General features: G+C 34.1%; 2 protein-coding genes, 1 non-coding gene and 1 pseudogene across 6 annotated transcripts; 2 read left to right on the plus strand and 2 right to left on the minus strand.

Moving 5' to 3' along the window:
* The first annotated feature begins 3,041 nt into the window (after nt 1–3,041).
* LOC104790057 (F-box/kelch-repeat protein SKIP11) lies at nt 3,042–5,752 on the plus strand. Of its 2 annotated transcripts, none has more exons than XM_010515754.2 (2): nt 3,042–3,502; nt 3,636–5,752. In XM_010515754.2, exon 2 carries the CDS (start codon nt 3,968–3,970, stop codon nt 5,387–5,389), a length of 1,422 nt encoding a protein of 473 aa, XP_010514056.1. In that variant the 5' UTR covers nt 3,042–3,502; nt 3,636–3,967; the 3' UTR covers nt 5,390–5,752. The 2 variants fall into 2 exon arrangements, with proteins under 2 accessions (XP_010514056.1, XP_010514057.1); XM_010515755.3 differs by having other exon boundaries at nt 3,254–3,502; nt 3,639–5,752.
* Nucleotides 5,753–6,147: 395 nt separating this feature from the next.
* LOC104790058 (protein GAMETE CELL DEFECTIVE 1, mitochondrial) lies at nt 6,148–8,165 on the plus strand. Of its 2 annotated transcripts, none has more exons than XM_010515756.3 (3): nt 6,148–6,873; nt 7,490–7,679; nt 7,834–8,165. In XM_010515756.3, the coding sequence occupies exons 1-3, from the start codon at nt 6,332–6,334 to the stop codon at nt 8,026–8,028; spliced, it is 927 nt and encodes a 308-aa protein (XP_010514058.1). In that variant the 5' UTR covers nt 6,148–6,331; the 3' UTR covers nt 8,029–8,165. The 2 variants fall into 2 exon arrangements, 1 of the variants encoding a protein (XP_010514058.1); XR_015560249.1 differs by having other exon boundaries at nt 6,254–7,082.
* Nucleotides 8,166–8,764: 599 nt separating this feature from the next.
* LOC104790059 (uncharacterized) lies at nt 8,765–10,449 on the minus strand (annotated as a pseudogene). Its single transcript, XR_015560250.1, has one exon. The product of XR_015560250.1 is annotated as an uncharacterized LOC104790059 (transcript).
* A 2,784-nt stretch (nt 10,450–13,233) lies between these two features.
* TRNAA-AGC (transfer RNA alanine (anticodon AGC)) lies at nt 13,234–13,306 on the minus strand. The gene has a single exon. It is a non-coding gene; the product is annotated as a tRNA-Ala (tRNA).
* Between the last annotated feature and the right edge of the window lie 1,173 nt (nt 13,307–14,479).

Consider the following 14,479-nt stretch of genomic DNA (forward strand, 5'->3'; position numbering starts at 1 on the left):
TATTAGCCTATGTAAAAAGGAAACAATATGGAAATCCAAAGAAAACACAAGATATATGGTGCACACGAACATGATGTTAGTTACATCTAGCTATAAGCAAAAGAAGACTGATGAATTTTATAAGTTTAACAGATAGATAGAATGATTGTAGTTATATCTCTATGTTTTTTTACTAAAACAGTTCGCCAAACGAAGTACACGATGTAACAAAGCTATTTTTCTTTTGAGTATAATTTAACATTTTATTAAAAAAAAAAAAACTATGAAACTTTAATCTAACTCTAAACTCACTAGATTTGTGAATGTAACTCCAAATAGATAACATAAACAGAAAACTGTAACTTATTAAAAAAGTTGAATATGCCGTCTAGTCATAAATACATTTTTTTTTCTTTCTATAAGGCTGTTCTTTTGCTAAACGTTGCGGCAGCGACAAGTAAAGAAGAAAAACAGTGTTGCCGGAGAGCAAAATATATAGAGATGAGAGAGAAGTGTCGCAGATGATGAACGGTGATGGAGATTGATATGTCGCTAATATTTTTCAGCGATCGATTTGATATCGTCGCGACTCAACGGATGCCATCTGCAACTCATTTAGATCTATAATTTTCAAGCCCACGGTGTCGTTTAACATTACTACCACTCCGCTTGACACGCTTTTTCAATCTACCGCTGTCGCAGCCAGAGCGTTTACCAAAAAAACAGCCTCTATATCAAACTCGTTGATTTCATAATTGTATTATCGCAAATGCTCAATACAATATTTTTAAAATAGTTTTAGTTAATGATGGTGTGTATATAAAGATAAACCACAAGAAAAAACAATCTATAGTCGATATTTGTTCTCGACATCATGGTTTTGGTATTGTCGCATAATAGTTGTTTCAGTTCTCTATTTCATGGGACAATATGATTTAAGTTCATGATATAAAGTTATATAACTAACGAGAAATTTAGTAAGGATAGACTAGCAATAGTAAATAGAAAAAATTAGATCATTGGTTCAAAGATGGATCTTTTAGATTATTCGTAAAATCACTTTAGCACCGTCCAATAATACTTCACAATTCACATGGACATATTAAGACTTACACACACAGACAACTCACACGTGCCCATTCTTCATTGGATAATAGTGGCCATTAGTGCACGGTAGAATCTTTCGGCGCAACCTAAAGTGTTTATATTTATTTATATATAATTAAACTTATAATTGACGGAGCATAATCAGGAGTTGGAATCAAATAATTTTACAAATGCTGCTATATTAACGAAACCAACCAGTAAATGGTACCTGGTGACGAAATAGTAATAAAAAGACTTAAAAACATGTAAAAACATGATAATGTAATATATAGACAGCCTCACGTGCGTAGGCACGTGTTTCATGGCCCCTAGATTGCTCGTCGCCAGCTTTCTCGTATTCCTCTAACATCCCCTTAGCTTTGTTCCAGTGAGTCTGAAACAAATATTCTCTTTCCCGTACAATATGCTGTAAATAAAATCGTTAAAACAAAACAGTACTAATTGTTGTTTAATGGAACCACATAAAGTGCTAGTAACCTTTTAAGTTTGGAAAGGGTTTAAGAGTCAGCTAATTAATTATCTGAGGTTAATATTTTTGGTTATCCCCGTTGTATATGTTTATAGGTAATGTAAAGGTTAAATATATGATGTTAATTTTGGGATACAACTTTAAAATAAAAAAGATTCATATCTAGCTAGTAATTACTATACGAAAATAATAAAAATGAATTAATGAATTGTGTAAACAAAAACACTTATTATTGTTTGATAATCGATTTGGTCGAAATTAAAACACCACAACAATTTTCATTCAACTAAATAGTATCACATTAAATTAAGATAGTTAATAACTTCAGCTTTTGTGGAGAAAATAGTTTTAAAATATTTTTTTTTGAAAAAAAATTGACAACGAAATAACGATATAAATATTGAAATGAGGATTAAAATAATATATTATTTAGTAGGAAATTTGACTATAAAATAATAAAATAATAGAAATAAAAAACCAAATATATATGCTAAAATAATTAAAATGTTATACAACTCCATAATTTTAAACTAATAAAAAAATATGTCTTAAAAATACAAATATAAATATTTAGCTGATGGGTCGGTCAATTGTGGTCCAGTAATAACAAACCAAAAAAAGTTAGTTATCTACCGTTTTGTTTCTTTAGGTAGTTGATAACGGTTTTTTTTCTGTTTTTTCCCGCCATCATGTTTAATTATGTTATTATTCGGTAATCTTAAAAATAATATATTTCTGATCATATCCGTATAACGACAATCATCAAATATAATGAAAATATATTTGGATTAAAAAAAATTGTACTTTTTTTTTGTTTGTAAAAGAAGAAATGGTACTTCGTTTCGTCACTGACATTTATTTTCTATGTATTTATCAGTTATATTATGATTCTGATCGTATACAAGCATTCGTCAATTTGTATGAAAATATATTGTACTTTCATGATATAAAGGATGTAAAATAGATAAAGATAATAAAATTCAATGACGTGGGATTTTGTAAAACAACTTTTTATTTTATTTTCTTCTGCAAGTAAATTAAATTCCTTTTGACCACTGAAATTTAACAGCTGAAGTACTCTGAACCATCTGCATTCAACGCTGAAAAGTAGATTGTTTCTTTTTCCCGATTTCCTCATCCTGCTAACAATTACACACAATCCAATTTATTTCCATCAACATATATTTTTGTGTTTTTTTTTTTTAAATTATCCAGAATCAAAATGTCTTCATCACAATTTAAGAAAACCAAATTGGTCCAAAAACGTCACTAAAGGGGAGATTAAGCCTTTTCTACTAACTAAACAAAAAACTTAAAAATAGTAATTTAAAGGTGGCTAATCGTTTAGGTCTCCTGATTTTACCTTTTTAGAAGATATTAAAAACCAAATCTAACTCTTTTCTTTGTTCTTTAACCCCAAAAAATAAAATTAAAAAAACTTTCTTCTTTATGACAGATAACCAAAGCAAATCATCTAAGTTTTGGAGAAGAAAAAGAAAAACCAAAATTAATATAGTAGTTTAGTTCTCTAACTAGTATTTGTTTTTCTTTTCAACTTTATAATATAGGTTGATGAAAAAGGAACTATATAAATATTATATAATTTAATTTAATTCAGTTCCGTTTTTAAATATATATAATATTAAATTAAATTTGACTGCATTTAAAAAATTTGCATATTAAAATTGAAAAAAAGTTAATAAAAGAGGAATAAACAAGAGAGAGAAAAATAGAGAATTGTTCCTCCCAAAGATTTTTTAACTTTGAAGCTCTCTGAGAAACCAAAGCTTCACTCTGATTCGCAGAGCGAATCAAAAGAGACGATAGAGAGAAAGAAGAAAGAAAGAAAGAAAACGCGAAGAACAGAAACAGCTCTTCTTAAAGCTTTTAGTATAATTTATAATTATTATAATTCTCCTATCTTCTTCTTCTTCTATCCCAAATCTCGTAAGTCCTCTCTTCCTCCAATCTCTGTTTCGTAATAATTATAATAATCTGTTTAATTAATCAACCAAACCAAACCTCTTCTTTGTTTAATCTTAAAAAGTATCATTTTTTTTTTTTTTTATTCCTTCTTCAGCAGATGGATTCAAGAACCAGATCGGGGGATCGAAGAAGATGATTTGAGTTTCCGGGTTTGATTTTTCTTGTCTTCCCCTCTCTTTTTGTGTGAAATTGGGTTGGAATCTGGAGATCTGGATCTTGTAAAGCTGGGAACTTTACGTGTGTTTGGGGGTGTGTGTTGATTTGTTCTTGCTGAACTGATTTTTTAATTAGGTGATTTGGTTTTAATTCTACAATCTGAATCCATCCCGAATGGTTTTGGATTCGAAATTTGAAGACTTGTTGATTCGGGTTCCGGGATTGATCTGATTTCATATCATCATCTAAAGAGCAAAATTGTTGGAAGATATGTTGGAAGATCGATCACCAGATTCGTGTTTGAGTTCAAGGGTTTTCTCAAGCTCTCGTCTTTCTGAATCCAAGTGGTCTAAGTCTTACATGTATCCAGAGGATGATGATGATGATGTCGTCTCTGAGACTAAGCTCGTTAATAATGGTAAACGAGCTTTGGAGGAGGTTGTTGGTGAGATTAGACAGACCAAATCACTTAAGTTAATGGGTTTTTCGATTACGTACGATAGCGATTCTTCTGACTATTCGTTGAGTGGGGAAGAGCAAGCAGATGCTGTGAATGGTGACGGCTCATCATCGAGGCAGGAGCAAGAGCAATCTGATTCTAATGAAAACGGTGGTGATTCATCTGATTCGCATTCTCTTATCAATGAGATTGGTCGGGACAACTCCATAGACTGTTTGATCCGTTGCTCCAGGTCTGATTACGGTTCAATTGCTTCTGTGAACCGGAACTTCCGTTCTTTGGTGAAGACCGGAGAGATTTATAGAGTCAGGAGACAAAACGGGTTTGTTGAACATTGGGTTTACTTCTCATGCCAGCTCTTGGAATGGGTTGCGTTCGATCCTGTCGAGAGAAAGTGGATGCAGTTGCCAACAATGCCTTCCAGTGTTACCTTCATGTGTACCGATAAGGAGTCTCTGGCCGTTGGGACAGACCTGCTTGTCTTAGGAAAAGATGATTTTGCTTCTCATGTAATATACAGATACAGCCTTCTGACTAATTCTTGGTCTTCTGGTATGAAGATGAACTCTCCGAGGTGTTTGTTTGGATCCGCGAGCCTTGGAGAGATTGCTATATTCGCTGGTGGTTGTGACTCCCAGGGAAAGATTCTTGATTTTGCGGAGTTGTATAATTCTGAGCTTCAGACCTGGGTAACTCTTCCGAGGATGTACAAACCGAGGAAGATGTGTTCGGGAGTTTTCATGGATGGGAAGTTCTATGTGATTGGAGGAATCGGTGGTGCTGATTCGAAAGTCTTGACCTGCGGTGAAGAATATGATTTGGAGACCAAGAAATGGACGCAAGTCCCTGACTTGTCGCCTCCAAGAAGCCGTGCTGATCAAGCTGATATGTCACCAGCAGCAGAAGCACCTCCTCTTGTTGCTGTTGTAAATAACCAATTGTATGCTGCTGATCATGCTGATATGGAAGTGAGGAAGTATGACAAGGAGAATAAGAAATGGTTCACTATTGGAAGATTGCCTGAAAGAGCTGGCTCGGTTAACGGATGGGGACTTGCTTTCAGAGCTTGTGGAGAGCGGTTGATTGTTATAGGTGGACCGAAGTACTCGGGAGGTGGGTTCATAGAGCTGAATTCTTGGATACCGAGTGAAGGCGGTCCACCACATTGGACATTGCTTGACAGGAAACATTCTCCCAACTTCGTGTACAATTGCGCGGTGATGGGTTGCTGAAACAACAGAAAAATTATAATACTGTCCATTTGAATACCCTCCAGATTCTTGTTGATGGGTTAGCTCACAAGTCAGTCAAGAAAGACTCCATTGTTGAAGGTCCCCCCAAGCTCCAACCTTTATTATGCTTCTTCTTCTTCTTCCTCTTCCTTATTTTCTTTCCTTACAAATTTTTCGATTTGAATACAATCATCCCTGTATTGTGTAGAGACCAGAAAAAGTGGATTCCAAAAAAGAAAAAGAAAACTGAAACAGATTACAATATGTTCGTTAAAAGTTGAAAGCTTTTTTAGAGTTTGCCAGATCTGGTTAACAATGTTGTATGTGATTTTAATCAAATATGTTTTTTTTTTCTTCTTCTAATAATCTAGCCATCTTTTGGTCCTTTGTTCATAGTTCTTACTTTTTTCTATATTTGTTCTGCTTTTCCTTTCCTTTTTTTTTTTTTTTTTTACAGGTCGAATCGTTTAGATTCACTTTACTTTACAGCGTTGGTTCTTAAGTGTTTTGTCATGACGACCAAGAAAAAAGAAAGCGTCACTTTTGTTTTTTTGTTGGGGTAAGGAGGGGCAAATGTTATGTCTTTCTAGATGTGTCCTCTAAGATATCTCAATCTCTTGCTTACAAGTTACACATTTTTTCGTACTACCCTTCGTTTAGCTTCTTTTGCTTTTAGGCTGTTTTTAGTTTTTTATTTTATTTTTTTTGTTTCCACAAAGGCTGTATTTAGATCATAATCAATCAGAACAACGCAAAAAGAAAAAGAAATGTGATGTTTTTAAAAAAGCCCATCTACTAAATTGGGCCTATAATGTGAAGGCCCAATTCTTCTTAAATCTCTCGTAGGGTTTATGAATTTACTAATCTTAAACGCCATTATCGATCTGTAGAACACAGTAGAAGAGCTTTGTTCTTCCATTTTCGTAACTGAGGAAGAAGAAGATGAAGTCTCTTCATCGTGTAGTAGGATTGATCGCAAGAAACACAACCAAAAATCCAATTGCTTCGCATCCCAGTTCGAATCTCCCGTCGATTCTCGTCAATCTGATGTCAACGAAGCCTCGAAACGATGAAGACAAATGGAACGACGCATGGGAATCAGCTTGGTTACCAGATGATCTCACGGATAAGAGCCGAGCTCCATGGGAGAAAGACGTGAACTTCGATTCGACGGCGAAGATGGAAGAAACCGATGTGGAAGCGAAGGCGTTCGTGGAGGATATGAATGAGCATTGGAACGAGAGGAGAGGGAAGAAGAGTGGTAAAGTGGAGAAGAGAGAAGTGAAGATTGATGATGGAGGAGAATCATCATCATCGCTTTATAGTTTGGAGACGATGAAGAAGGATTATAGGTTGAAGAAGCAAAGAGTTCATGCTTCTTTGTGGGTTAAGGAGATTGAGAAATTGGAAGAAGCTAAACTGGGAGATTCAGGATCTGGTGGGGGAGCTGATGATATTGATCGGCTTCTTGATAGTTGCTCTGAGTAATGATTTCTGATTTTTCCCCTATATTCAATTTTTAATTTCGATTTTTTAGGGTTTTGTTCGATCAGTCTTGTGTTAATTTCACTGGGCTGTGGTTTAGCTAATCCTTGAAATGGTTCTATGATTTTGTTTGAGATTGAGCATATAGAGATTTCTCGGAGGATGATTTAAGTGAAGTACATGCTAGCTCTGTGATTTAACGTTTTAGGTGAATCCCTGAACAGCTTTTGTGATTTTGCCTGTGTACAATCTCTCTAGCATGTTCGTTTAGTGTATTGAGTTTCACAATAAACGTTAGAGAGATTGCTATGGGGAATTCTGGTGATTTTGATTGATATGTTTTCACACTTGCATGTTTTGAAGTTGCTGTGATTTATTGTTTGAGCTAAGACCTGAATAAGATTGTGATTTGCTAGTGCACAATCTCTCTCTCAAGTATGTTTATTTAAGATTCATATTAAACGGTTATAGAGGTTTTGCTATAGGGATATATCTTGGTGTTTCAATTATCTTGGGATGCTTTGTTGTGTTTATAATATTAGATGTGTTTTTTTGGACGATCGGTTGACTTCTTGTTGGTGAGTTTGATCATTTGATGGTTAAAAAAACATTCAGGATTTTCGACTCGGTAGACCATGATTTTGACAAATTGGAGGTTTCGAGTGGATCTGAAATGAAGAACAAGCCTGATGGTTGGGAATCAACAGCAAAGGAACAAGATGGAAATCTCTGGGAAATGTCACAAAGAGAAGAAGACATACTTCTCCAAGAATTTGATCGTCGGACTGCCTTTTGCAAATTTCAGGTACAACCACCCCAAATCTTCATACAAATGATCCCATTGGTGGTCTATACATCAAGTCTGATCTCTTCCAATAGAAACGATTCAAAAGCTTGTTGTGACTTTCTTCTAGATTTCTTCATCATGTTCTTGAAATTTCTGATTGATTTGCATGCAGATAGCAAGTTTTATAAAGCAACACATATTCAGTAGAAGAAGACCGATTGATGGGTGGAGGTACATGATCGAAGTGATCGGTCCAAATGCGAGAAAAGGGAAAGGAAGTGTTTCGAGGATCCCAGCTTTATCGGATGTGTCAACTCAGCCTTTCAAAGAAGAAACTGGCAGTCTCACTACTTTGAAGCGGCGGTAGAAGACTATTAGAGGAGTCCATGAAAATCATTTCAAATCCGTATCAAAATGTTTGTTAGATTGTTGAAGTATTCACAACTTGAATTGAGAACAATTTTTTTTTTTTTGAAAATTGATATAATCAGATGAGTGAGTATACATGAGACTTGATAAGGTCGAAGATTGATTGTATTGGCTTAGATGAGTTGAAAACTGTGATTAGGGAATAGTTTAAGAACAACAACATACACGTTGCTACTAAAACCCTAAAGAGTTATGACTTTGAGAATCCACAGAACTGACTGCTCTGTTCTACTAAATGCTTGAAATATTATTATTTGAAATGCAAACAAACAAGGTTGGACAACCATGAACGTACACTCAACGAGAAAGACCAAAAAATACATATTAAAACAAGTCTTGTTAGTTACAACATAACTCAATGGTTCTATGGTCGTGTCTTGTAAGGATTTCCCTACATTACGTTTTTTGGGTGTCTACATAGAAAAGAAGTGATCATATTATTTATGATTTCCAAATATATTGGATATGGACAACGGATTTTGCATTTTCTGCAAATTGGCCTGGTTGCAGAACTGTTGCGGTGAAAATGTACTTGATTACCTTCATCCATTCGGAAAGTATGATAGGGTTTCATATATGGATCAGGGCCAACTAAGCAATTAATATGAAGCGTGGTAGAGCAATCGTTGCACTTGTAGAACCCTTCTTTTCCTCCAATTGCTAATTTTCCTTCGCATAACTCACACCAATCGTCTGAGCCACTTGCCTCATCTCCATGACAAAATGTGAGATAATGCTCATCATGTTTATACCTTACCATGTATGGTAAGGTAGCACACTTAAAACATATAATAAAATCACATTCAATGCAGTTTAATACCTTCTGAACTCCCGTAAACTTGCAAATGTGGCATATTGTCGTTTCTTTGGGGTCTACAGCTAGAAATAAAGGGTGTTGATGGCCTTGATAATCAAACGGCTCAGAAACCGAGGCACACACTACATCTAGCATGTAGTCACAATCCTGGATGGTACACACATATCCGAAACCACTGCTCTCACGCATACAAGCACCACATCCGAACACATAGTTTTCATGGACAACCTTTTGTTCAATTGGATGAGGATGTAATGGATGAACCTTCTTCCGCGGAGCATTGGCGCATGTTTCGTGTAGAATGAAGTCACATTCCTCCACACATACATAAAAATTCTCCTCGTTGGTTGGAAGGACACAAGCTTGACAAAACTTGTTTTCTTTGTAAACTCCATTGGTCTCAAATTTCATATGACAGCCGTGAGAAAAGTGAAGTATTATTCCATCCGCTATCCTTCGGAACGGAGGCTCAACATCTTCGTCTTCTGGTACTCCTTCGAGTTCAATGCCATCCCATATATCCTTACGCATTGCACATCTTGTGTGAACTGCATAGCCACTACACACATTGCAAGTGTATGCACCATAATCACTGTCAATCTCTCGGCGGCAAACTCCACAACACCACTTTCCTGATGGAAGAGAAGAAGTGAAAGATACACGGTGGAAATGACGAGATATTCGTATGGTCTGTGGGATATGGATACAATCACTATGGACTACGAAATCGCATATAGAACGACAGACGTAAGTGAGATAAAGTTTATCTACCAAACCGCAAACATTGCAGGTCAAGGAAGCTTGTCTAGGGAAAAGGGAGAGGGTATGGTCATGTCTTTTTGGTTGGTCTATAAAAAAAGGTATTGCCGCCTGAGCACAAAGAGGATGCATATAAATGTCACAAAGAGCACAATAGTAAATGATACAATCTGCTTCTGGTGTGCACAAGATGCAATGCGTAGATGTTTTCACAGAAAAATAAAGTTGGAGAGAATGTTTGGGGTGGGAAGGATAATTGATCTCAAGTGGAGACTCAACACATTCTTTGTGGTACCTTTGATCACACTTGACACAGTAATAGTAGTCTGTGCCGACCTTTTGGGATGCGCAAATCTTGCAATCCTTCCCTTGATGATCAGCTTCCTTGTTGTTGCACCAAAACAGAGGGAATATGTCATGATTCTCATAATGATCCATCAAATTGTCATCAAGTAGATGGGAAATCTTGAGCTCCATAATATCAGGTCTGAGATCATAATCCCATATATTAGTCTCGAGTGTTAAGTTGAATCTTAGTGAAGGGCATGTAAAAAGAGGTGGAAGAGGGAGGTTGTCGCCGGAATCCACGAAGTCTCTTTCGTTTTGGATTGGTAATGGGTTTTCGATTATGGTTTTTTCCTCGGAGGAGTTTGGGATGTGTATTTGTGGCTTTATAACGTTTTGGTATAGGAGATAAGGTTTCCCATGGATTTCTCCCTTGTGAAATTCTCCGACCGAGACCATGGCTGCTCAAATCGAAGATTGTTTTTTTGGGATATTGTGTTATCCTTCTTGCCCCTGCATATGTGTATATAATAAGCATACATACATACGTACACTTACAGACTGACATGTGCTGTCCTCGTTTTAACGTTTTGGTGCTATAGGTTTTAACAACTCCTATTTGCAATTTGTTTAACATTTATTTCATAATAGTATATGATCTAGTCGTGATTGATTATTGAGTCACATAGTTCAAGTGGCAAATAAACTATGGCCTATATGCTATTTTTCACACTACTATGATAAATTTAATACTACATCTTAATGTAGAAAGTCATTGTTTTAACTTTATATACAGCTAAGCTTGGTTGACAAAAATCTCAAATACAAATACAGATAAGCTGAAAATTAAAAAATTATATACAGCTAGTTTACTCTGTATCAAAAAGTAGTTTGTGTAATTTTTTCTCTAGGTCTTTTTATTTTATCATTATTATTTACATGATAATATGATTCAATATTTATTTATTGTAAATGGATAAACATACTTGTTTATATAGTGTATTTATTGTAATAAAAGTTTATTTTAATTAATAATAGGCTATTTACAAAATTAACTTAGTTATACAAAAAAAATTATATTAATTTGGCTATCTAAGGTTCCTAATTGTATGAAATGTTTCTTCATTAACACAAAACAAAATTTTTTTTTACAACTATACTAATTATTAATATATTTTCTAACATATTTACGTATAACCGGTAATATGTTGATATATTGAAATTTTTTGTCTTCTTGACCTGCTAATATATTTTCTTAATCTATTATCTTTAAAATGCTCGATTTCTGAATTTCGGATTTAACTAAATAAATGCAACACTAGATGAGTACTGTGCACATGTTGAACATTATTTTAAATCATCTCATCATATAATTTTTTAATATTTTACATTTAACTCCTCGTCTGTTATAAATATCATAATTCATTCCATTGGAATGATAATGTAATTATCTACACTTTCTAAGGTTATATTCAAAATTGCACTTCCCAATTGAAAATAGTAGGATTCTTAAAATTGAATGTCAATGATGTATACATTGATGATCTATCTTTATTAATTTGAATTTCTTTGATTTTGTTTGAGATTTGAGCATATATATAGAGATTGGTCGGAGGATGATTTGAGTGAAATACATGAAGCTCTGTGATATAACTGAATCCCTGAACAGGTTTTGTGATTTTGCTTGTGTGCAATCTCTCTAGCTTGTTCGTTTAGTGTATCGAGAGTTTCACAATAAACGTTAGAGATATTGCTTATAGGGAATTCTAGTGATTTTTATTGATGTTTTCACACTTACATGCTTATGTTTTTGAAGTTACTGTGATTTATGTTTGAGCTAAGACCTGAATAAGATTTGTGATTTGCTAGCGTACAATCTCTCTCACACTTACATGCTTCTTTGCTTACTTCTTGTGTTCTAATAATGCTCGAACTAGACTGATCTTACTCTTGTTCTCTTTTTAGGCTGCAGAGACCTTGAAGATCCATGTTCTCCTTCGCTTGTTAGTAGAACATATCATTAGGAGGATCAAACACAAAAACGTCTTGGATATGCGTGTAACACTTAATGTCAAGTACTACTTTTACTGGTGCCGTGAAGACGGCTGGTGGGGTATACATGAGGACATAGCCCGTCGCCGGATAGGGGGAGAGTATCGATCAATGAAGGAGATTGTACCTTGGGTGGATGTGCCTCTTGAGGTATGTTACAATGTACAAAATGTAATCATCTTTTTACTATTTGTGTGGTTGATGGTAATTATTTGCAGAATTTATGGACCTTATGGTCCAGAGCCCTCCTCCTACGCCATCCCTTCAGAGGTCCAGAACCATGGGTCTGATAGTGAGAGTGAAAAATCTGAGGGTTCAGAGTTTGATGGTAGTGAAAAGGTTAGTGATCATTTTCTACGGTTAAAATAGTTACTTTTTAGCTTCAGTATTGACTCTTGTTATATATGAAGGAGGAAGACTATGTTGCTGCAATTGATCAAGATCTCCCCAAGTGAAGAGGGTTGCAAGACTTGTGTATGTCGTTGGAGTTGATCGAGGGTTGCAAGACTTGTGTTTGTCGTTGGAGTTGATGAAGCTGGTTTCGATCTATTTGTTATTTTTTTTTTTTTACAACATCGGTTTATTAATTTCATTATGCGCATTTTTAGGTTTTGAGACTTTTTCTTTTGACTAATAAAGTAAAAAAAGATATTATGCATTTTGATATGTTATTATTGCAAACAAATTTTTTTTTGTAGCTCCAATGATTTCTGAAATTACAGGTAAGAAATATTAACAAATAATTAATTTGATTTAAAATGCTCGATTTTTAAGCTTGGATTTGATCATTTGACGAAAAAAATGCAACATCCTTAAAATTGAATGCCATAGATCATCTATCTTTATTAATTTGAATTTCCATTTTTCAGTTTAAAAAATTTGCTGAAATCTAATTCAGGAAATCGCTATTTAATCCTTACAATTTAATTCAAATATATCATTTGAGAAAAATAGATTAATTCTAGCTAGTATTTTTGAAAATTTTAAATCTAATAGAGTAATAGTACAACAAATAGATGGCAGTGATACAATAATTTATCCTGTGTATAATAATTGTGTTCAAGGAATCCAATCATAATTTCGGATAACCATTGTTCTTGTTAAGCCTCGTAGGAATTCAATCATATAATATAGTCTAATCAATAGTTATTTACTGTATTTCAATATAATTGGGATTTTATTACGCTAAAGCCACATACTGGAAAAAGTAGGAAAATAACCAAAAAGATATGGAGATGCGGGGTATCGATCCCTGTACCTCTCGCATGCTAAGCGAGCGCTCTACCATCTGAGCTACATCCCCACAGAAGTTTGTAGTTAACATGTTTAACCTATATATAATATAGAAAAGTTAATATCTAATATAGAGTCTTATGCACAATTTGCAAAATCAATATCTGATTTATCTGAAGAAAATATACAAATATTATAAGTTCTCAATTAGTGGTTTTCAGAATGGGTACATCTGTTTCTTCTAGTTTGATTTAAGTGAACCTCTTAAACTATTCAATCACATAAAACAACAAAACTTGGGGAACAAAGAGATCCTAGTCTCTAGTTGTTGCGTCTCCATAACCTTTTATAAGCAGCAACTAGTTTAGTTATGCCTCTTTTAGTATATCCGTAGTCAATTGTGTCGTAAATTTACTAAGTATCTATCTTGGCTCATACACAATGTCAATTTACTAAGTTAAGAATGAGGAGATAAGTTCAATTGTAGGAACTATCTTTACTTCATCATTTAATCAAAATTAAAAAATCTAAATATTTATATTTAACTACCTTTATTTATAATCCTTGATAACCCCCAAAATTAAGAGACTTCTCCTTATTATTTAATTGCATGTCCATACAAACATATAATATTTCATCATTTTTATTTTTGGGTGTAAATCTAATATTCCCATCATCTGTATAACTTTATTATATTATATATTAGATGGTTGTCCACGCGATACGTGAATTTCTTTATATACTAGGTGCTTCCCATGCAACGCGTGGGTTGTGGTGTAGTTGGCACTTTTTTGATTTTTTTGGTATTTTTCGTTTTCTCTTTTGTATTATTTTGTTTTAATTAGGCATATACAAGCTTTTCAGTCACTTGTATTTATATACTATATGTTTATACCACTTCGTTTAGATGTATACAATTGTGGCGCTTATTTTTTATGAATTATGAGGATGTTGTTTCTTGCTTTTGAGGATCCAATCTTATCATTAACTGATATTGTTCCCAGTACATTTATTGTATTTTAGACTTTCTAATTAACTGCTTATGTAAACCCTTCATACGTTGATGTTACAATAATAAGTTATTTTTTTAAAAAAATTATCTTCCGTGTAAGTGATTATGTTTGTATGCCCATGTTTTGGTCTAATATCAATAAGATCGTTTCTGTTTTTCTTTAGTTGACTTTGAAACCAATTTTGAGTTAAGCAAATAATGGGTTATGGTGTTAATAAGTAATATAAATTC

This window comes from Camelina sativa, chromosome 6 (genome assembly GCF_030686135.1).
Source record: "Camelina sativa cultivar CO46 ecotype springtype chromosome 6, ASM3068613v1".
In the NCBI taxonomy this organism is placed as follows: domain Eukaryota; kingdom Viridiplantae; phylum Streptophyta; class Magnoliopsida; order Brassicales; family Brassicaceae; genus Camelina; species Camelina sativa.